Source organism: Canis lupus, chromosome 16 (assembly GCF_011100685.1).
Source record: "Canis lupus familiaris isolate Mischka breed German Shepherd chromosome 16, alternate assembly UU_Cfam_GSD_1.0, whole genome shotgun sequence".
Lineage (NCBI taxonomy): Eukaryota > Metazoa > Chordata > Mammalia > Carnivora > Canidae > Canis > Canis lupus.
In genome coordinates, this window is record NC_049237.1 from 2,145,478 (window position 1) to 2,170,213 (window position 24,736).

At 44.9% G+C, this 24,736-nt stretch overlaps 1 protein-coding gene across 1 annotated transcript in view; it reads right to left on the minus strand.

Moving 5' to 3' along the window:
• CNTNAP2 (contactin associated protein 2) overlaps nt 1–24,736 on the minus strand; it is a 2,034,882-nt gene that overhangs the window by 249,367 nt on the left and 1,760,779 nt on the right. Inside the window, exon 16 of the mRNA XM_038559273.1 lies at nt 7,128–7,298. Coding sequence (XP_038415201.1) covers nt 7,128–7,298 — 171 coding nt within the window. The remainder of the gene's footprint in view (nt 1–7,127; nt 7,299–24,736) is intronic.

Genomic DNA, 24,736 nt, shown 5'->3' on the forward strand with positions numbered 1-24,736 from the left:
CATTTTTGGAGAGATATTCCTGCTAAATGCAAATATTTTCTCCAAGTCCTCCCGATAACTGAGAAAGCTCAAACTCGGTGAACACGGGAGCTTATGCTAAAGTATTACAACCATTTCTGGTTGCTCTTCCTGAAGGTTTCCTAGTCGGTGGACAAGTCCTTCAAAAATTTTCCACTGTGTCCTCTGGAATCTCTTTTAAGTTGTTGAGCAAAAATAAAAACTTAATTTGTAACTATTGGAAGTGATGGATGTTAACTAGACTTAGAGTGGGGATCGTTTTGCAATATATAAAAATACTGAACCATTATGCTCAACACCTGCAGCTAATATAATGTTTATATGTCAATTATATTTCAATTAAAAAAAGAAAAAAGCCCCTCCGTGGTCACTGTTTATCATCAGTCGGTCCTGACAGTTCCCTGATTGCAGCCCACCTCTCGGGGGCCTGATGTACAAACCTCAGCACCGCAGCTCCCCTTCCCAGTGATGTCGGGGGGCAGCTGGGCTTATCCTTCACTTCCCAGTGCCTCTTCCATTCTATGGCACCAGAGTCTTTGTTCAGCAATGCCCCCGCCCCCCCCCCCCCCCCCCCCCCCCCCCCCCCCGCCCCGTGACGCAGGCTTGCTCTCCCCATGCTTCCTGCTGTCATCATCTGAATCTGAGCACTGGGACATTTGGCTCACAGGCCCCGAGTCCACTCCATCCATTGCCATCACGACCCTGGGGCCTCCTCGATGGTGCGAGTGACCCGCCAACTCTCTGGCTTCTTCATTATTTCCTGACTTTCTCCGCAGCTCTTTCGTACAATCTAGAACCCCACTTGCACGGCCAGACTGTGCATCTCAGACCTTCTCATCACCCCAACTGCTTATCTGTGAAATCTCAAATCCCCAAATTTCACCTGCCATCATCTGTCCTTCCCACCTTTCAGTGTATTCTTTGTTACTGTCTTGAACACCAGCCCTTCAGTCTGGGCGACCCCCTCCTCCACCCAGATTTCCCGTGGTTCTCCATGTAGATCAGCAGCTCCTTGGTTCATCTCATTCACTCGGCAAACACCTACATGGCACCTGCTACGTGCCAGGTGGTGTGGTGGCCCTGGAGGTGCAATGGTCCACGGAGCTCCGTACGCCTCCCTGCCCTGGTGCATGCTGCAGAAGCACCTCTCTGCTGCATCCACGCCACGTAGGACCTTGGTGTCCTGAGCACAGAATGTTCTTTCTCATTCATTTTGAGGCTCAGTTACAATGATATAATTCCTAAAGGACTCTTCCTTACTCTCCAGTCAGAATTAACTGTGTGGCTGCCTCTGGATAACCACTGTATATCACTTGTACTCCTAATATTTATTTCATCTCATCCAAGATATGCTAGTCTCTTCCGCCAGATTGCATGTGCCTCTGGAACGGGGCCACGTCTGATTCTTCTTGAGTTCCTCTTTGGCACACATACAGTAGGCGCTCAATAAATACTGGCTGGAATACCTAGACCGTTATATATTTAGAACTGGATCTGAGACTCGCCAAAACAGCTCCATTGCTTGTGTCATACTTCAAGCTTGGTAGCAATGCCAAGTGCTTGTAGTCCCCCCACACCTGTCACGGTCCCCGTTTCGACACTTTCATTTATGCTTCTGTTTGTGCTCTCTTCTCCTCCTAGAATTCTTTCCCCTACTTCTCCGTCTAGAAGATGCCCCACACTTGCCTGCTCTTTCTGACTTGACTCGGGTGTCGCCTCAACTTCCTCTTCATGCCCAAGGAGGGTTTGTACCTGTCCTCAGGAGGTGTAGAGTACCTTAAGGTATCACTGCTATGTATTTACTGTATTTTTTTTTTAATTTTTATTTATGATAGTCACACACAGAGAGAGAGAGAGAGAGGCAGAGACACAGGCAGAGGGAGAAGCAGGCTCCATGCACCGGGAGCCCGACGTGGGATTCGATCCCGGGTCTCCAGGATCGCGCCCTGGGCCAAAGGCAGGCGCAAAACCGCTGCGCCACCCAGGGATCCCCTACTTACTGTATTTTAATGATCGCAAGCACACTCTCTAGAATCAGCTATGTGATCTGTATGCCCCAGTTTCCTTTTCTGTAAAATGTGGCTACAACTTGTTATAAAACCTAAAACTGTTAATACCTATAAAAGCTCTAGAACAGCGCCTGGCACTTAAGAGACCTTCAGCGAAGGTCATGTATCTGTACTGTTATTAATGTGTTTATCTCCTTCATTAGATAAGGATGTTGGGTTCCCTTGTATTCATCTTAGACTCCCTAGGATCTTCTACGGCCCCTGGACCTGGCAGGTGCTCAGTAAATACTGGTCTGATGATGGGACCATGGTCTTGATTGCCATCTTAGCCAGAAAAGAGTTCTAGACAACCCTACAGGTAACTCTGAAAAAATTAAATCCATGGGCATTACCAGGGGCATATCCATGGTCCTTAGTGAGTATTTTCAGAGCAATATTCCTCTGCCATCTCAAAAAAATACCATCAAACACGCAAGCAAACAAAAACAACAAACACAAAGTCATTTCTGAGTTGGAAAGGGACCCACATGTTTGTGACTTCTTGTCTCCTCCTTACTCTGATCTGTTTCTCTCAGCCCCTTCAGATGTTTAGAGTCTGGATCTCACGCACTTCCACCTCCTTGGGGGTCTCACTCCTTGAGACAGCCCTTCCCTCCCGTTCGTCCAAACCCTTCTGGTTCACAAGATTCTCCTCCTTAATAGATATGTGAGCTCAGTTTTCTACCACATACAACAGCTGCACGAACAAACAAAACCACAAAACCAAACCAGAGTTCCCAATCCCTACATTCCTCTCCACTCACCCCACACTGTCTGACTTTTTGACAGTGACCTCTACGTGTTAAACTTGATAGACACTTTATGTCCTTATTTTAGTGACCTCGCAGCTCAGTAGTACCAAACACTCTTTTTGTTTTGTTTTGTTTTTCTTGAAATTCTTTCTTCACTTGATCCCGGGATCTCACTGTCTCCCTACTTCTCTGCTCATCTTCTGCAAGCTCTTTTGCTTCCTTCTATCCCTTAAATGTGATTTTTGTTCTTAGACATCTTTTTTTTTTCCTGTCTCTATACATTTGTTATGCGCAATCTCATTCATGCTGAAGGCACCAAATACTTATTTCCTGATGATTCCCTCAGTGATGATGACTCTCGAACTGTATTTCTGACACCAGTCTCTCTGTTGGGATCCAGATTTGTATGTACATCCCCCTTCAGACGTGCCCACCTGAATAGATACTACCCTATCTGGGAGACACGCAAACTCAAGATACCCAAGTGTTGTTTGTGTTTTGCCCTCAAACGCCATATTTTTTAGTAAAAGGTGCTACACTTGTGTAATAGTCAAAACCAGAAATGTGGTTTCATTCTAGAACCTTGCTCTCTACTTCATCGTGAGAGCCATTTTTAAAAATCAGTGGAATCTACCTCCTACGGATCCCTCACATCTCTACCCCTATGTTGCTGTCTCCCCCTTCCATTCACTCTGCCTCTGTTTTAACATAAGCCCCCATCGGTTCTTGTCTGCCTCTCCATCTTCTCTCTGGTGAACGCAAATCTGATGGTGTTCTGACCCTGTTCAGTGTAACTGTTAGGGTCAAGTCAAGCCAAATCTGTCCCCTGAGCCCAGAGTGCATGGAGTGCTCTGCCCCTGCCAGCCCATCTGGCTCCAGCTCTCTGCTCCCCAGCACAAGGCTCCCCAAAACACAGGCCGCTCCCTTGGGAGCCCTTGGGTTCCATCCCCCACACCCTCACTCACTGGTGTGCTCCTCCTGCCGTGTTTTCCTTCCTGATCCCCATTCCTCTCCTACCTCCTTCACCTGAGTGGCTCCTGCTCATCCATCACAATTTAATTAAAGCATCACACTCCATGGGAAGCACTCCTTGTTTTCCGGTCAGGTTTGGATCTTCCCCCTCGGAGCTCTCCACCACCTCAATGCATTTTAGGAGGTGGTGTGGTCTGGTGTTAACAGCAATGACTCTGGGACAGAGCAAAAATGTTTGGGGTCAGGCACCAGGCCTGCCATTCCTAGCTAGGTGATCTTGGCAACTTACTTGCCCTGGGCCTCAGTTTCCTCATTTGTAAAGTAGAGATGTTAATGGTACTGCCCGTCTCAAAGGCTGGTGGGCAAGCGAGATGATTTTACAAAAAGTCCGTGGAACAGCGCCTGACACACAGGGAGCCTGAATAAAACCGAGCTATTTTTGTTTTTATTGTAACTACTGATTTTCTTGTCTACTTTCCAAAACAGACAGAGAGAAGTCTGATTTCCCTCTGAGGGAAAGAAGCCATGCCTATTCTGACTACGTTCCCTCGGCACCTCGCACAGCATCTGGGACATTGTAGGTACTCAATAAACACTCACTGAATGAGTGAACAAATACACAGAGTGCGTGAAGTACGGCCTTAAAATCTCACCTGTGAAGTATGCTAATGAACAGCATCAGTCTGATTTTCTCTTGCATGTTTTTTTTTTTTTACTTTCACAGTAAGATGTTGATGGTATCTCATTAACTTAGTATAACTGACTCACTGTTCTTAGAGTCAAGACTCTCCTACTCCTGACAGGGGGGCACGATGTAGTTAATTAACAGAAATGTTATTCTGGAAGCCATGAACTGTGTAGGCATGAACTGTGAAAAAATTCCTCAGAGACACAAGCAGAGAAACAAAATCTGAATTCCTATCAGAGAGAGATCAGAAAGCCTACCAAGTTAAAGGGGGAAAAAAAAACCCCACGTAGAGACAGTTTTTACAAGTATGACTTTAGGAATCCTCTTCCCTGAGCTCCTGGATGAGAAAACAGGTGTGCAGAGTGCCTCAAGTACAGGAGAGACAGAGAGACAGAGAGACAGAGAGAGGTGCCGGGGAGAGGGTGCTCCACCTCCACCCACTGCCCGTGCACCCTGCAGAGAAGAGTCTGGAGCCGTGTCATACATGATGCAGCTCCATGTGGCCATATTTCCCTCCATGTCCTTCATGGAAGCATCCCTTCCTGTTTGCTTTGAAGAAATACAGAAATTCTCAAATACAGAAGCCTGCCCTTTTTTTTTCTCCCCTCGGTTCCTCTGAACCTCACTGGAGATGTTCTATCATGATGGGTGAATATTCCATAGCTCTGCACTGGGGGATCTCAGCTACCCTTAGTAACTGTTAGAAGACCCGGAGGACTCTGGGCAGAGGCCCGCCTGTAGCATGAATGTGCCATGCTTCTTTACCGGAGGGAAACTCTATGACAAAACGAGGTTATCATTCTCCCTTTGCACAGAGTTTTCATATGACAGAAAGACTGGGGAAACTTTGAGAGCATCTCGGAAGATCCTTCATCATCAGAAATAATTGGAATTCTATTATGCAGGAGCTGAGGAGAAACCCTTGCTTGCTCCGTCTACACTTGGTCTGTCTCCTTTCCAACCCTGGCTCAGGCTTACTAAATAAGGACAAGGTGAATCTAAGTAATTTTATGGAAGCGTGTAGAATTACTCAAATATGGATCGTGAGCTTTCTCTTTGAAAGTATATAAAATACATGAAATATATAAAATACAACGTGGAAGTTGGAAAACAGTTTAACTGTGCAAGGTGAAAATCCCTTCAAGATAATTCCAGTCCACAATTCATGTAAAGAGAGGATGACTATTTACTTTTTAAAAAAAATATATATTTTTAAAAGTAATCTCTACACTGAAAGTGAGGCTTGAACCTACAACCCTGATCAGAATCACATGCTCTACTGGCTGAGCCAGCCAGGTGTCCCCGACTATTTGTTAACTTTTTAATTCTAGGGTTAGAATATTCTCAGTCTCCCCTTTCAATCAGATCTGGCTGGATTAGATCTGTAATGAGCATCCTCAGGAATATGATAATGACACCTCCTAGAGACTGAAATAAAAGCTTTATGAGTATCCATATTCTATTATCATAATAGCCCTACAAATTACCACCCCCATTTTACAGATCAGAAAATCGGGATTCAAAGAGATTAAGCAATCTATCCAAGGACTTAGATTTCGACCTGAGAATATGAATTTCAAAGACCGCTAATCACGATCCACTATTTTACAAAAAGAATCCCATGGGATTAGAGCAGAAAAACATTGCCCGAGATTCCCTTTTTAAAAGACCACATTGCATAATCGCATCTATGAAAAGAGAAAAATATTCCATCAGATATTTCTGGGGAATGGGTTTGGGAACATGATGGGTCCAGACCCAGTGACTCAGGCCCTCATGTAATATGGTATAGACTAGCAAAAAGGGGACTTTTCGATGTGGGGAGGGATACTGATATTTTGTGGAGGGACACAGGGACCTTGACTTGTGTGCCCATTCTAGTTCTGGTCACGTCTGTCACCTATGCTGACTCTTTCTTGGTCTGAACAGCTAAGAGAGCCTTGCAAATATTCACCAAACCTGGGAGTTTATGGATTGTACATTCCAGAACCTGAACTTCTGGCCCGAGGATAAAATGGCTCGGGAATAAGGAGAACTGCACTTCTCACAGTTGGCGAACCCCTACCTTCCACAGATGGCATTTCCCAAACCACAGGACCTCGTGAAGGTCTTTGGGATCCAAGGCAAGCTGGGCTGAGCTAGGCAACATCTGCTCTTGCTCTGGTTATGATAGTTTCTGTACCCTTAGTGAAATAAATTCAGAAGGGAGACCTTTAGAGGGTATGTGGGTTTGGGGCCTGTTCTGGAAAGCTGCAGACTCAAGAGTTTCTTCGTATGACCCAATGCTGTCTCTGCTGCTTCATTAACTCAGACAGACCTTAATTTTTAGTATCCCTCTTTTTAATTTTTTATTATCCCTCCCAGTCCCTTATGTCTTACTCCCGACCACTTTGCACAAGTCTCTGTCTCTCATCTTCTTCCTCGAATTGCATTGCCTGGGAATCTCTAACTGTGCAGGTTTCCTCTGGAGCAATCTGAAGGCAGGGGGCCAAGGTCTTTCTCAAGTCTGTGTATCTACCTTCCAGCACCATTTCCAGAACAAAGGCTGCCATTGATGTTGGGATCCAGGGACATTAGTTCATCAGGGTTGGGATCCGCTGGAAGGGACAAGAGAGGCTGTTCACGAGTTGACAGAGAGTTTATACTCACATTTCAGCTCGAGTTTGATGAAATCTGTGTTGCCCAGGTTTTCCAGAAACACTCCTCGGGGGATTAATGTCTTGAAGTAGAAAGAAATGTCGGCACTCGTCTCCCCTTGGAAAGTAGAGAAGTGCAGGTAGGATGATGGGTTTGGGAAGGAGGCGGCATTCCAATAATTCCCTGTGGAAGGGGAGAAACAGGGTTATTTGTACCTTCATCATGAGAGGTATAAGAAAGACAGCCATTTCTTGAGTTTTGCCAAGTTTCCATTGGCAGTAACTCTTGTGCCCTCGCTTTCTGCTGCACATCACCACACAAAATCCCCCTCCAAATTTTTGGCTTTCCAGAAGTTCTACGTGTGTGCGTAAGAGACTGTTTTATTAATGATGGAAAGTTGGGGAGCAACCCTGGAGGAGAAAATGGAGGGAAGCCCCTGGCACTACCATGTGCGGCGGTGGGGGGTGGGGGGTGCTGTTTTGAACTCACGCACATGTACCAGTGGCTGAAGTGTGGTGCAAGAGGCACCTGGGCTAAACCCAGAGGCATAGGATAGGAATGAGGTCTTTGGTCTTCTGCTCTTGCTTCTCATCCATTTTTGTCTTTGAATAAGCAGCACCTGCTCAGATGCTGGGTACAGGTGCTGCAGGAATAAGGTGTGGGGAGAGGCGGAAGCTCTGGGGAGTGGGGAGCTGAAGAAAAGGTGGGATGAGCAGGCAACCAGGCAAGGCCAGTCGTCTTCCCACCCCTCCCAGTCCAAACCTTCACAGGCAAGGGAATGTCTCCCCTGCCAACCTCTTCCTGCGGATTTCAGGTGAGGGGGTAGGGAGTGCTGAGCTGAGCCCAGCTACGGGCTCTCAACCAGCCTCTACCCTTGAACCCATGGGGAAGACACAGTTGTACACCCCCTCCCCTGCCACCTGCTCACTTGGTGGGAGGCAGTGTCCCCAGGAGAGAAGCAGTTCACAGGGCAAAATAAAAACACCCAGCTCTATGACTCACATCCCATTAGAACAGATGGACCGAGAATTTAATACAACCAGGAGCTGACTCTTGACTTTATCTCCAGGGGAGAAAGTCCTTATGAATGTGAACATTTCTGAGTATGTTTATTATTGACGCTAAGGACTAAAATACAGGAGCATGCTTTAGAATAGCCACTGAAGCCTTTCTCTTTAGTCCCAACCCCCTGTTAACATCACCAGGTTAGGCCCAAAATGGAGTCACTCATGCTAAGTCCCACATCAACAAACCAAAACTTAAGGAAGTTTCAATACCCTGCTCTCCCACAAAAGGAAGGCTTGAGGGAAAAGCCAAAAGGCTTTTGTCTGCTCAGCACACTTTACCTGACTGGGCCCCGTGCCCCCCCTTTGCTCCCTACAAGGGAAGTAACCCCGCTTTAGCCAATCAGCATATGCCCAGGGCAACTTCCTTGTTCTCACTCACTTTGGTCTAGAAAAATTACTTCCTTCCCATAGCTCGTCAGGGATACTTTCTATCTGCTAGATTAGATGTTTCCTGATTCATGAATCACTGAATAAAACCCAACAAGGTCAGTAAATTGTCTGTGCAAAATTTTCTTCTTACATCTGAGGTTTTTTTTTCTTTTTTTTTCTTTTTACTGATTTTTGCTGTATCTTCCCTTCAAAGAACACAATCAAGTTCACTCTAATTGTTTTTATTCCTGCATTTTTTCCCTTTTTTCACACAAAGTATGCACATATGCCATATTAAGTTCAACTGCTATTTTTTAAAAAACATTTTATGTATTTATGTGAGAGAGAGTGAGAGACAGAATGAGCATGAGCAGTGGGGAGGAGTAAGGGGAGAGGGAGAAGCAGCTTCCCCACTGAACAGGAAGCCCAATGTGGGGCTTAATCCCAGGACTTGGGGGATCATGACCTGAACCACCCAGGTGCCCTCAACTGCTATTCTTAAATAAACTATTTTTGTGCTGGTACTGCTATACTTAAACTATAATTTTAAATTAAATATATGATGTTGTTATTTACTGAGATATTTAAATATCCTCTTATTCAATTCATGTTGTTTTCATTCTCAGCAATACCCAGTATATAGTGACATGTAGATAAGTGAACGGCAATTTATAACCAGTGAGTCAGTGCAAAATGTTCATAAATGTCTTCATTAAGGTAAAACAGTGGTGGTAGTGGTCAAACCTATTATTTAAGGGGTCCCAAAAGTCTAAGTGGAGTTTTGAGCTATTTTTTTTTTAAATTGCAATATCTGATGGGCACTGAGGGGGGCACTTGATGGGATGAGCACTGGATGTTATTCTATATGTTGGCAAATTGAACACCAATAAAAAATAAACTTATAAAAAATAAATAAATTGCAATATCATAGCTTTCAGCAGTAGAAAAATAGACTAGTTTCCTCTTGGGAAGAAGAATATGGCATGATGTTGGTTAGACTAATATCCTGAAAAGAAAGAATCTTAATGATTGTGTAAGTTGCTATCATCTGAGGGCCGAGTCCTCTTCCTGACTCAAGATCTGGTGAAAATACTGTGAGGGGACGTAGGGCTCACCTTTCCCTGCTGTCTGAGCACGAAGGTCTCTCAAGGGAAAACCTAAATCAAACTAGAAGTTGCAGCCCTCTCACCAACCAGAGTTCTGGGAGGAATGAAGCCGGGTCCCCAGGGCCTGGAGGATGCAGCTCCTCGTAATTGGGTGAGAGCCCTATACCAACCAAGGAGGTTGCAAGGATCAGAGTCTTCAGCCACTCTTCAGCCTAACGCAAAGCAATTCTGTCTCTTTAGGCCGAATGCCCAGGACATGAACGTAATTAACATTTTAAAGTTTCATTCCAATCAGGTGCATTCCCGTTTTCTGAGGTGGTGATGTATTTAACGGAAGGGCAGTTGTCTAAAATGATTCTAGAAACAGGAAAGCTAAAAGTAAAACATGTCAGTATTTATTTGAGGTCCAGCGCTGGTTATTCAGACAGAAATGTCCCCGGAGAAGAGAAGGGCAGTTTAATCAGGTCTTCCAGTTTGATGAAAGATCCCTACAGACCACAATTCCATTTGTTCTAACTCTATGCTCACTAAGCAACTTCGAACTAATTTAGCCTTTTGAATAGACATATTCGCGGGGAAATTGAGTCTTGTGCAAATGGTAGTTACCAGTCATCCTCCCGGAAATGTCTGGGTTCTCTCTTGGTATCTTTGGTGCTGTCACTTGCTGTATGTCCCAAGTCCCTGGATGAACGGGCTAAGTCCAGATTCTTGATCGGCAGCAGGGAGGCCCCTCTCGGGACCTGACTAGTGGGGTCAGACTTGAGGTGCTGAAGGGGAGCCAAAGGGCACGAGCAGAGGACATCAGAAATTCTATTTAGTGGTCCCTCATGGAATTGGTTAAGGAAACAGGGATACGTGGTGCGAAGGTTTTGATGAGCAGGGTGGACAATAAGAAAGTTTGGTTGCCACTGCTCCAGACCCTGATGAACTTCTGTGAGACCTGTTCTAGTGAGACTGTAGCTCAGTTTCTGGGATTCCGGGTTATAACAAAATAAGAAGTGTGCTTTTTTTTTTTTTTTTTTTTTTCTCTAGTGCTCACTGTGCTTCATAAGGCAAGGAGCTTACAGCATTATTATTGTTTACTCTGTTCCCAACTGACCATAAGCTCCTGGAAAGCTAGGAGAAAACCATTTCATCTCTGTAACCTTTGGCCCCAGAACTTAGTAAGTACTCAATAAATAATTATTAAACCAGTGAATAAGTGAATAGCTGCCCCCTCAGTTACATCCAATTCCACTCCATATGCAAAGTCCTCATGGGACAAAATCTACTTTATGGTAACCTGAGTATTGAAGATACTAAATAAAGATAAATAAAAGCTGACACTACTTTAGCACCTCCTGATAGCTGGGCCCTGCCTCCACTAGCACACTGTAATTTTTCTTACCTGTGACTTAATTTCTATTTTTCCCTACAGACCTCATTGAACAATGCCCCGCATTTGCAAGACTGATGGTCTCATAACCTTAAGATTATTGAAACAGCCGCAATTTGTACTTGCTATCAAGGTCAGGGCTATAGAGGGGAAGGTGATATTGGATGAGAATACCAAGTTGGAAATAAGAGATTTTGCTGTACGGCAAAGACTGGTGTCTCAGCAGGTGTGGACAGGCAAAAGGGGGCAAGGCTGGAAGGTGTGAAGCAGGACAGAAGTACATATCTGAGGCCAGAGGGGCCAGTCAACAGCCACAGAATAACGAGGCAGGTACAGAGATGAGGAGGGCCCCAGCCGAGGGCTGCACAACAGTAATGATCAAAGGCTGGGCAAGATGGCGGGCATGAGGTAGAAGGCTCCACCAGCTTGAAAACCACTTGGCCATTTAAGAAGCTTTTTGAACATCGTGGGCCAGGCCTGGGCTCATGTCCTGAGGCGAGAGAGCCAGCAGGTACCTCCAGCCAGTGCAAGAGAGTGGGGCTGGGCCGACCAACCAGGCCCTCAGTATCCCTGCAAACCTCAGTGAGTCGCTAATAAAAAATGCAGCGTCATCCATTCATCCAAATTCTTTAGCAGCTCTTCAAACTCACCGATGATTATTTGGTATGGGATTCTGACTTCAAACATTCCAAGGATCTTTTCTGTTGGGCAGTATTAAAGAATTTCAAACTAAAATGGAACTGTAGGATAGGATATAGAATGGAAACTCTCACCCACGGGCCCCCATGAAAATAAAACTTACAGACTTTACAGACTGGCTGACTGATTTCTCATAAATGCTCGATTTACAGACATCTGATAATATTGGAATGGGGTTGCTTGGTCAGGGGCTACAGCATAACCACCTCAGGAAATTTTTGCTTATGGTTTCCAGACGCATGAACAAGAAATGACTTCGGTTGGGCTGGTCTTGAAAAATAAGCTGAATTGAGCTTTGTTTGTCTGACTGGACTGGTTTTGTGTGCTTAGGGAATTTTCACAGCTGACCTCTGTTTGTTTTTTATTTTAACAGACCTAACTGGACTCTCTCCTCTCCTTATGCCCTGGCCCATAAATACAGCCTTCCCCAAACCCTCAACAGATGCCTGGAGCTTGCTATGGTCTAGGTGTCCCAAATCACAATTCCTCTGCTATTCCCAGATAAACTCCTCTTTTTTTTTTTTTTTGGATAATTTTGAGCTTGCTTTGATTTACCTTTTTTTTTTTTTTTTTAAGTTGACAGCAGCAATTAATTATAAGCCTAGTTTTAATCTCTAACCAAGTCTTACAGGTACATAGTTTTGAACAGTCCAGTAGTGGACTGAGGGGACATAGGGACATTGCAAAATGCAACTCCCTGCTCCACCCCTCCCACCACAACCCCTACATTTTTAACTCTTTCAGTTATATCCTTGTACTTGTAAAATATATATGCCGTTATGTATTAATTTTTGCATTTTAGATACATTTGGTCTACTTTCTGAAAGCAAAGTAAAGACTGAGCATTTTTTACAAGCACATCTCCTTCCCTTTCTCCATATTCCCCCAAACTAGCAAACTCACAGATTTTTGTTTATACTGAAATTCATTTTTAGTACTATGTATTAGTTACTAGTGAGCCAACTAGTAAAATCTAATTATATTTTCTTTTGTGTATAATTTTTTTTTGTTTTTCTAGACTCAATAATCACCTATTTTTTCATTGGCTTGGTTTTCTTTGTACCTGTCATAAATTCTCTCCAAATCCTTCAACCCATCTATAACACTCTTCCCACAAATGTTTGCAACATGACACACATTGAGTAATCTAGTGGCCCCCTTTTTGTCCCTTGGAGGCACCTTCTCCAGGTTCTGTCTTCCTACTGCCCTGTGGGCTGACTCTTCTCAGGGTTGTTGCACTGCCCCCGTCCTGGGACCTGTCTCTTGCCATGACTGCAGGCCGTCCTTATGCTACTTTTCAGTATTAAATGACCAAATTTCTGGACCCTGTGACTTTGGGTGATCCTTCTCTCTGGGTCTACACCTTCATTTCCATAGGCACATCCACCTGTAGCTTTTTCAGAAAAGGAATGTAGGAGGTCAACTTTCCAGATCCTTGCTTTTCTGAAGTCATTATTCTACTTTCACACCTAATTGGGACACTTCAGAAAATTACCCTGCCATGGAATTTTAAAGGCATTTCTTCATTATCTTCAAGCTTTCTGTGTTGTTACCAAGAAAGCTAATGCTTTCTGATTACTACATCTTGCACGTAACTGATGGAGTTCAAGACGCGCTCCCTCCAAATATGGCATCTTAGCATATTGAATATTTTGAGCTGAAGGAATATAAGAAATGGCAGGTGTGGGAAGGACTCTCTGACCCTCCCCTGAAGCAGGTCATAGACCTGAGGTGAGGTGTCCTCTCTCTCCCTGAGAAAAGGAACATCATCATCTCGAAAGGCAAAGGAACCTGTGAGGAATCAGAACAACCTTGCCGAGTTTCGACCAGCTTACTACACGTCGCTCATACATGGTCCTATCACGTCTTTCCACGACTTTCTACTATTCATCAACCTTAGTACAGAATCACTCAAGTTTAACCATTTCATTATGAAGGCTCCCATGTCATGTAAAACTTACTTTATGTAAATTGTATGCTTTCTTCTGCTAATTTACCTTTGTCAGTTTAATTTTTAGATCCAGCCGGGAACCCTAAGAGGACTGAGGACAGCTTTTGCCTCTCCTATATCATTTGTACCTTTTTGCCTCTGGAAACTGTCAGGATATTTAACTCCCTTAAATGAAACTTTGTACAGCTGCTTGGTATGGATCTCTTCCCCCTGTGAGGTCTGGGGATTTAATTTTTCCAATCCTTCTTTCTCAAATACCTATTAGTTTTATATTTACCTTTATTTCTCTTACTCCTTCACATTACTAATTTAGATCTTTCTTCTTTGTGCTTTACTTTTTTGGACATTCCTTCAGCTTTATTTTCAGCATTGCGATTGTGTTTTTATTTCAGCAATTACATCTCTCACCTCCAAGTATTATTTCTTGTTCTCTGATGGTCCTCCTTTTTATAGCACTCTGTTTTAGGTTGTTTGTTGCTACTATTACTACTATTGTTATTAGTTTTTGATGCAATATCTTATTTGAGAAAATAAATTTCATTTTAAAAGGTTTTCTTCTGCTTTCTGCATTATCTCTGTTTCTTCTGAGATCTTTTTCCTTGCCCTATTGTTAGCTTGGACTCTTTGTTTCATGAGGTCCTTGACATCACCTTCAATGGTTGGTGAGTCTTTCGTATCCATTCATGCTGACTGGTGAAGTACTAGCAAGTGGACTGGACTCTGTGAATATGTGGTCTGGGGGTGGTGGTGGCTTCATTGATGGCTGGGCTTTCCTACAATGTGGGGAGCTTCCTATCTCATAGAGGGGCCTCCAAATATCAACATCTGTGACCTCTTTTGGGACATAGATCATTCGATTTCTTGGGAGAAGAAATCTTCCAACTTTTTCATGAGGAATATACATGTGATGGTCAGTGTTCTGGTTGCTCAGAGAGGGAAGTGGAGGGGGTTCATAGTTAGATGGTTAGGTAGATCTCTATGTCTTCTGTTTTAATGGAGGAGTTTTGACTCCTTTTTCTTTGGTGCCTACTTCTGGAGTGTTAACCTCTCACCTCCTGCTTGGGTGAATAAGAGAGCCATTGGCATGATTGGAGAACGTGAACTGGGGGTATAGCTGATGCTACAGAGACTTCCAACCAATTTTCTGTGAGCCTCGCCCCACAGGGCCTCCTGCCCACTCCCATTCCTGAACCTGCTAGAGTTTGCTTCGCATCTGCCTGTCCACAGTCTGGACTCATGGGTCTTCCTGTACTGTAAGGAAAGAAGCAGCTGAACATGTGACATGCCAGAGGTACCCCTGTGACGGTGGTGGTAGCAAGAGCAAGGAGTCCTGCGGAGCTGGGCTGGAGAGGACGGTGGGGTGACAGTAAATGATTCTCGTGGGGGCTGCTCTGGTTTGTCACGTGGCGAAGCTGCCATGTGCTGGTCCCCATGCAGGCTCTAGGGTCTGGCTCTGCTACCCATCCCCACTGGGCGACTTGGGACATGTTTCTTGATCTTCCTCAATCTCCATTTCCTCATTTGTGCAATGGCATAACAATGCAACGTCTTTTATTGGTTGTTGAGAATCACAGAAGATAATCCGTGACATGCATTTAGCAGAGTGCTGAGCACAATGTAAGTGTTCCACATGTTACTATTACTGTTACTAATACCAAGAGGACAATAATTGCTTTGGTGTCACTTGCAGTCACTGTCTGAGGGCTTAGCCAGGGAGTGGGGGAGGATGGGAAAACAGTTTCTTCTGAAACAGGTATAGAGGAAGTCAGCAAACCTCAAGGCCCCTCCCAAGGCTTCCGTACCCCGTGGGTGAATTCTCTAAGGGGGAGCAGCAAACCACCCCCAGCTAAATTGAGATAACCTCCAATTCAGACTTCTCCAGCCAGATGGCTCATCTCAGACTCATACCTATGTCTGCCCTTTGGCTTTTTCTCTTCTCACCCCTCTGCTCATTGGCTTTCAAAACTGTGTGCTCCCTGTTTCTTCGTCTCCTTACTGACTTAAAAAACATTCCTTCAGGACACATACACACAAATGGGAGTCACTTTGAGCCTTGGTAATGTGATAAATAGTTTTGTAGAGCAGCCATTGAACAAAAATCTAATGAACAAGGGAGCAGCTGAGCACCTAAGAAAGTGGATAATCTATAGATGATCTCACTTGAACAAAGGTATGCCAGAGGTACCTGTAGGCTTTCTTCCTGTTTCCTCAGTGGTAACTAGGTAACTAGTTACTAGGTAACTAGATATGTAGGAAAAGGTGAAGAGCCAGTGGCTGGAAGACTGGGCATCTGGCCGACCAGGAGGAGACTGCACGTGGGCTCTCCAGCTGTGGGCCATGGTTTGGTGAGGCCATGGCTGCGGGTGTGGTTGGGATGCCAATGGCTCTCACAACCAGCAATTTCCTCAGAGCCATCCAGTGGCCCAGTCCTGGGACCACACTGAGACACGTAGCTACCGTCTTTGCTTTAAGTGGTATGCAGTTTTTAATGTAAATAGGAGTTCTGAGGAGACAAATTACTCTGAAAATTTTTAGTGACCCCAAGGTTAGACATTTGGGTACTCTTTGAGTTATGCAATGAGCCTTCTATTGTTTACCAGGGGCTGGGTGCTATTTACAACAATAAGCCAGATGGCTCCATTTGCATGTAGATTTGAGTCTATTTGTAGAGGTGTCCTTATGGGTAGAAAAAAAAAATGACTTCCTTAATTAAACCATTTTGTACATTCAGGAAAGGTAAAAGTAGCTTTGTTCAGCTCCCAGCCTGATTTTATACGGCAAGCTCAACCTCAAAATGAAGGGCTCCATGTTAAAATGTTAGTAACTGGCAAGGTGTCACCCTCACCAGCAAGTCTTTTCTGTTGCCACAAAACGCAGAGCTCGTGGGTGGTGTCAACAATGCAAATCTTTCACCTTGTGTCTCCCTATGGTTTGGTTCAAGAATGGGGTCAGGATGCCGCAGACAAAGAGAATAGAATAGTCAAACACCTGAGGTCACGATGCTTCCTGCACCTACTGTGAGCTGACCAGTAGCCCCATCATGGGGGATGTGATGAAGCTGGGGTGTCCTAATCAGTCGTGGAAACTCACATGTTGAATCTGTCAACCGTGTGTATAAAGCACTGTAGTACTAAAGAGGTAATTTTATTTTATTTTGAATGCATGGTTCTGTGTACTCGGATATTTGGAGATGGGGAGCAGGTCTAAAGCTCTCCAGAGTCTCCATGCTAGATCCCTAAACCTTCTCACACTATCCTTATTGGGACCGTGAGTCATGCCTAACTAGTTACACTAGTCACCTTAAGTATAATGGGATTCAAAGGCAAAAATTATTACCCAGAGGTGGAGAAATGAATAACTTAGTTTTGTAAGGGAAATAGCTGTGCCCTCTGCTCTTCCTTCATATTTCTGTCTCGGGTAAACTCTTACGGTCTCTATGTGATCGATTCCGAAGGCCGGAACAGCAAGCCTGAATGTCTCCTACCCTGGTGATTGAAGGATTGGACGAAGATCTGTCTGCTTTAGCAAAAATGAGACTGTTGCATCTGGAGGCTGGAGCACACATTTACATCCCTACATGCAGGCTGAAATTAAAAATATTTAACAAGTCATGTAGTACACAGGAGTGGCCGTGACAGAGCTACTCCGGGGACTGCCTGACTTTCAAATGCTTGCACGTACGTCCCACGGATAAATCAGCTTTTCTTTCTTTTCCTGAGTGATTTCATTTCCTTTCATGATTTCAAAGTGCTAACCACAGACTGGTGGTTCTGCAATTTATGCACAGTTAGGTCGCTCCTTGGAGTTGAAGATTAACCTCTGGGTTTCTTACTGGACAGCTTCACTCTGACCTACAAGTACCGCAAACTCTAAATGACTGGAAGTGAACATATATTTCTTCCAAATTCACTCTGTCTGCCGTCTTCTCCACTTGGAGCTGTTCCCACTCTGCCACTCAAGCCAGAAACACGGGAGTTGTTCCTCTGAATCCACCCCACCCCCGAGGCCTGACACCCGCACCCCCGAAACACTCCGCAGGTGTGTCCTCTCCTTGCTACTCCTTCTGCTTCCCAGGGCTCAGGCCATCACCTGTCGCCTGGACCACACGGTGACTTTTGGTTCTGCTTCCAGTGTTGTTTATCTTGGATCCGGTCCTCGTAGAGCCAACAGGGGAGTCTTTCCAGGATGCACAGCTGGCAGTTTCTCTCTCAGGAATAAAACCTCCAGCGGTTCCAGATGCTCGTAGGATACCTTGCAAACTCCTGGATGTGGCAAATCAGGTGTCAGCCTTCTTCTCCAGCCTCCTCGCCTCCTACCCCCGGCCTCAGAACGTGTGCCCGACAACTCGCAGCTGCTGACTTCCTACCACCCCCCATGCTGCGTGTGGACTCCATGTCTTTACTTGCATGGGTGCCTCCTTCGGGCCCATCCTTTTCTCCAACCTCGGTGGCCTTCTGGCCCCTGCCCGGCAGGGTGCGGCACCCTGTCCCTGTGCTCCCACTCTCCTGCTGCATCTTGGATCTAGCACGGCACTTAACTTACTGCATTATTAGAATTACTTTCATGGGCTCCTCACTTCTGCGAAGCGATGAATTTCAGGGAGCGGAGATTATACTTTCTATTTCTTTCTACCTGTAATATCCAGTCTCGTGCACAGATTTGTTCAATATGTATTTCCTGAGTAAGTAAAAGCAAACAAAAGCATTCTTAAAAGAGATTGAACCATTGGTAATCTCACTACTAGTTCTCACCACTCCTTGGTGACCATCTACCAAACTTACTTTCTCTAGTTTCTGAATCAAAGAGTTACATAGCCCATTCAGGTGGGATTTTTTATTTTGTTTTGTTTTTTGTTTTTGTTTTTGTTTTTCTGTTTGTTTGCTTGTTTGGTTTGGCATTATTTACTTGGACTTTTGAGCACATTCAACATTTCCCATCTCAGCCATCTGAGACGCACAGGCCCTCTTCCAGACCAGGGAGTGGTCAGCAAGCCCTCATGGTGCTCTCATGGTTCTTTTTTTAAATATATATATATATACATATTTTAAGGATTTTATTTATTTACTCATGAGAGACCCAGAGATAGAGGCAGAGACACAGGCAGAGGGAGAAGCAGGCTCCCTGGGGACTCGATCCCCAAACCCGGGATCACGTCCTGAGCCGAAGGCAGACGCCCAACCGCTGGGCCACGCAGGTGGCTCTCTGGTGGTTCTGAGGGCTGCCAGACTCATGGCTGTCACTTCTGTCTCTACAACGTCTCCCTTATGGTTTCTACTGCCTCTTATCTTTTCCTCTCTCCCTACGATTGTAATTCATGCCCTCATACCATTAGGCTCCCGTTTTATCATCTGCCCTGTTGCCATGAAGAATGGTCATGGCACAAATACAAAAGACGGTGATGTATTTAGCTGTACTCTGCCGCTGTGCCGAGCAGGAGTGCTATAATGTGCAGCAGCCCTCCCGTATTGATAGACTACAAACCCCCCAGAGCCCCACATCCATAGAAAAACAGATTTTATATAAAATCCATTAGGTGAGTAAAATGTGGAGAAAAGCCGCCCATTTCAGCAGAATGGTGGATGTGAACACTGGAAGGAGCTCCGCACAGCGGAGTAATGGATTGATATGAGCCACACAATTATGTTACACAAATCAAAGTTTCCTTTTTGTGCTCTTTTCATTACAGGAAATAAAAAGATTCACACGTCCCGTTCATAGATACTGTCTTTTTCCTACTGAAAACTAACACAGCCCCCCCTCTTCTCACCCCCTGCTCCCCTATCTCTAGGAGACGGATCAGTAAAGCAGGAAAAACAAATTGCTCTGCAAAGAGGAGGTGGGGAAACGGGGATACAAGCGTTTCTAACCTCAGTTTCTTTATTTGTAAAATAGGAAACATAATTCCTCCGTCACAGGGCTGTTGTCATGATGCGAAGCGAAGGCGTCACACAGAAGCTCTTCGAAATTCCAAAGCACTATCGAAGGGCAAAGATGCCTCTTTGGGCCTCTACTTATTGTTAATCATAGAAAAACGACAGATTCTTGTATATGTTAGGGTGAGAGAGCTGGCCTGGACTTATCCAGAGTGCGCTGCAGTCTCTTAACATCTCATAAATACTCGAGAGAAAGGGAATGCAGTTGAGAGAGAGCCCGAAAACAAATTCCGTTCAGTGGCTAAGTGAAAATAATTTCCCGTGTAAAAATAAATAATGCATCAAAGCCGACATGGATGTTCAGACTTTCAGGGTAAAAAAGAACACACCGAAGACACGATCCCATTTGCAACCCACGGTCCCCTGTGGTTCCGGTGGTGTGAAGCTGGGTGCACAGACACATCTTTGGTTGTGATCGCCCAGGAGTAGGGGTTGGAAGACGGGATTCAAGTTGACTGCAAAGGACATCCTTTGGCCTGACGGTGTGAGACCAGCAGGACCTTTGTAACGTTCTGTCACAGAATCACGACAAATACTAAAGCGAGTGCGATGGTACCCACTCTGTTGATTTAGAACGGTTTTACTTCAAAGGAATCTGGGAGTTTGTACGAGGGCAGGACAGACCGTTGGTGCGGTGACTAGTTGTTGGGATGCCTGGTGGGAAGAGTGTGTCCCCAGAAGGGGCAGCCCAGGGTGGCTGGACAGCATCGCCCGCTGCTCCGAGGGGCTGCCCGGCCACCAAGGACGTTGGCTGCGAATGAAGGGGCGCTGCCACAACCCCAAATGGCAGGGCCTCCCTCCCTCGACGTTTACTGAACATACTGTGGGGTCAGAAGTACACACACGGATAACGAACTATGACATAGATGATCACGATGCCACCCTGTGCGACATGTCACTTTACGATTGGACTTCACATCCTCCACTTCAACATTTCAAGTTGTAAAAGAGACATTCGGGTGTCAGGCCTTGCCCTTGGGGTTTACTTGAAAGTAAAGACCGCCTGTTCAGAATCCAGCCATCTGGGAATCTCAACACCTCTAAAGGTGACCTGAGAATACAACAAAAAGCCAAAGTGAACAGTTTTAACTACCACTGCATGGCGCTGTGGGTTATGCTCATTTGAGACCGAGTACATGGTGGCATAATCCAGGTTTTGAAAGCAATGATTTCCAGCAGGCCGGCAGCCTCGAGAGCACGGCAGCTCTGAAACATGTTGCATTCTGACCTTTTCTCAGTCTCTGGGCTCCGGAGCAAAAGCAGGGGCTTTAAAATTCAGATCGGAAGGTGCACAAACAAAGCACTGAATGGATTTCGATGGAGCCAATCTCACATCTCACCTCTGCAAAACTTTACAGGAAGTTTATGGGGATTTATTGTTTCAGGAACAGAAGGACATTTACCTACAGATGCAGGGGAATAAATTTCAAGTACATTTAGTATTGGAGAACGGTCGCTTTATTGCTGATTTCAATCCACTTGACTTTCTCCTTAATCTTCCAACCTCCACCTCGAGGTGAGCACCATGCGCACACCTTTTCAGTTTGGTGCTTCAGTGGTTTGTAAAATTTTAAAGAGTTTCTGATAGCAAAAAAATGGAAACAACCGCAATGGGTCAATCTGCTATGGTGTATTAAAGAAATATGCAAATTATTAATTGTATACTGTTAAGTGGCACACATTGTTCAGGACAAAATGTGTATGATGGCTCCATTATGTTAAAAAGTATGTATGTGTGTTGTATACATGCCTGACTCATGTATACGCGTGTGTGTGTGTGTTTGTGTGTGTGTTCATTGATGCATAGAATAAAAGACAAAAATCTAGAAGGCATCACATCAAATTTTAATACTGGTTACCTTTGTGGGGTAATGGATGGGCAATTTGTACTGGGAAGGACCCAGGGTGTGTGTGCATGTGTGCATGTTTGTGTGTGCGTGTGTGTGTGTGTGTGTTTAAAGAGAAAGGGAAAAGGAAGAGGAAGAAGAGACAAGAGTCTACAAAAGCTGAAGAAAGGGAGTTTTCGGTTAGAACTCGGGATGGCTTGAGTGTGAGTGGGGCAGGTTGGAGAAATATGGAGCAAGAGCAGCACAAAAGAGAATTTAGAAGTGTTATGTGCTGGGGATTAAATGGCCTTCATGTTCCTTGTGAGACACAAATGAAGGTCAGATTTTTTTTTTCATTACCTATGGTAATTGGACTGTTGGTTTGAAAGGAAAGACCATACGGGGGCTAAGCAGATGGGGGCAGAGGAGGCATCAGCTTTGACGCTGGGTGACACGTCTCTGGGCCCCGCCTGATGGTGATACTGTGGCTGCAGTGGACGAGAGGGACATTATCCCCCGTCCTGAGAGAGAAGAGCGTTCCTGAGGCTCTCCCACTCACCTGTAAGGCCCACATGCCGCGGAGGCTTTCCTAAACCACACACCACCCGCCCCTGATGCACAAATCCACTAACTTCTAACAATGATGCTTTAAACTTTCTTCTTATAATGAATTCTCACTGGCCATAAGCAAACTTTTCTTCCCTAAGCCTTATTTGGTCAAGATTCTGGACTTTACAGAGTCACTAATATTTATTAATCAGTAACTTCATAGAATTGGTACTCGTTATTAACGGTAGCTAAAGTCTATGGAACATGATCCAAGCAACGTTTCAATATGGGCATTTTCTCAACTAATCTTCACAACATCACTTGTGATTCTGGTAAGAGCTCCGTGTTTCATATGAGGAAACTGAGGCACGGAAAATTTTAATGTTCATTTCGAACCCAAGTCTCACGGCTTCAGTACAGGTGCTCTCTCTGCAGAAAATGCTGCACACTCTTTTACAAAGTAATTCTCACTCACTCCTCCTCCCCACCCTCAGTTTTCCCTTTTTAAAAAAAGATTTAAGTCTACGTGAGTGACAGGGAGGGGGAGAGGGAGAGAGAGAATAATAAGCAGACTCCGTGCTGAGCATGGAATCTGATGTGGGGCTTGATCCTGTGACCCTGAGATCAGGACCTGAGCTGAAATCAACAGTCCAAGGCGTAACCAACTATACCACCCTGGTGCCCTGCACTTACTTTTTCTTACAAAGTGTTAGTCCTCAAAACGCTCCCACAGGATTTCTATGCTGGGCTTTCCTGGCACCTAAAAGGAGCCTGAACATGCTACTGTATCCTTGTCTTCAAATCTCAGCTAAAGGAGATCCAGGGGGAGATTCTTCTGTACAGCCCAGGTACCCTGGGGAGAAGACCGGCACGCTTCCCCTCGTGTCTCTTCTGAGAACCTACTGTACGCACACACTGAGCTAGACTTCATAAAAGATCCAGCATCTAGGGACCTCATCATTTTGTCTCTGTCTCTGATATTACCCTGTTCTACTCTCTCCCTGGCTCCAGCTATACCAGCCTTCTTCTTCTTCTTCTTCTTCTTCTTTTTTTTTTTAGAATTTATTTATTTGAGAAAGAGTGAGCAAGTGAAAGAGCATGAGCTGTGGAGGAGGAGGAGAAGAAGTAGAGGGAGAAGCAGGCTCCTCGCTGTGCAGAGTGTCCAAAGTGGAGGGGAGCAGGGACTCCTGCATCATGACCCAAGCCAAAGGCAGACTCTTAACTAACTGAGCCTCCCAGGAGCCCCGACACCAACCTTCTTTCTGCTCTTCAAATGATCAAGATTGTTCCAATCTCAGGACTGGTTTCCTCTTCCTGGAATGCTTTCTGCAGATCTTGGCAGGATTGCCTTCTTCTCATCACTCAGAAGTCAGTCACCTCCTCAGAGTCAATGCCATCTTCTCAAAGAAATGGAAACTCCAACCTCAAGTCATTCTCCGGCATCTCCCGTTGGTTTCATTTTTACAGCTTACATCATTATTTAATGTATCTATTTATATATTAATTCTCCTTCTTAACTGACTGTCTTTCCTGAACCGGGATATAAGGTCCACACAGGCATATTTTGCCTGCCTTGTCTTTTGTTGCCTGTCCTTGACCTTGTTTGGCACAGAGCAGGTGCTCAGCAAACACTGTTGAATGGCTGCTATGCACCACTTTATGTCCACCGGTGGGGGAGCTGAGGGTCATGTAGTTGAACAGACCAGGAAGGCTTCAAAGGATCAATTTCCAGCTGCTACTTGGCAAAATCGAGCCTTGTTATTTCATTGAGGGATGTGATAAACTCAGTAACATTTGTTGAGGTTATCTGGAAAGCGCAAATTAAAAATAATCTCATATGACAAAATACTAAAGATATTTTAATTAATTCTTTATAGGCCTTGTCAAAGTACTTGTGATTCTTTTTCAATTGACGTTGAATTGGGTTGAACTACACACTTCCTGGTGGCATGCGACACACAGAGATAATTTCTGTAGCGCTCGTGCGATAAGGCCAGTGGTTCTAAGTTGGCTGGGATGGTTCCCTTTCCTAACGTCCTAAACTCATTAAAAAGGTGTCTGAAAATGTGCCGGGGATGGCTGAACATCAGGTTAGACCACACGTGAAGGGTCCAATTTTCCCATATGAAGTGAAGTCTGTGCTGTGATACCTCACAAAGACATTTGTCATGCTTAACAATTGACCTTTAGGTGGCAACCCTATACCCACGTCCTGGAGCACAGATTTGGCCTGGAGAAGCCCTTCTCCAGCTCCGATATTTCCAAGCAGCTCTCTTCCAAAGGAAGGTCAGGTGCTAGGCCAGAGCCATCCTCTGCCCCAGCTGAGAAGCTCTCCTCTTCTCTCTGGTTGACTAACGGTGATTTTAGTCCTGTTAAGGGACACTACGATCTTGATCTTTCCCAGGAGGGGGGCTCTTTTACTTACCGGGTGAGGTTTCTACTCCAATGCCTGATGAGGATAAGTCCTTTAAAGTTTTGCTTTTGTAGAAATAGGAAGAATTGCTCTGTTTGAGCGACTAGGAACATAAGAAGGTGGTCTTGTAGTCCTAATCTCCCGGATGTGTCTCAAGCTTCACCTTTGCCAATCCTGCTCGCAGTTACTAATCAACAAAACCTTCATCGTGTGGTGGCTGATAAAGCCTTGATGATTATGCACCCCTGATTTTTAAATTATTATTTTAATAAGAGGCTCCTGAAGATTGAAATCGCCTTTGAGATCCAAACTCATTAATCTCTAATGGTATGA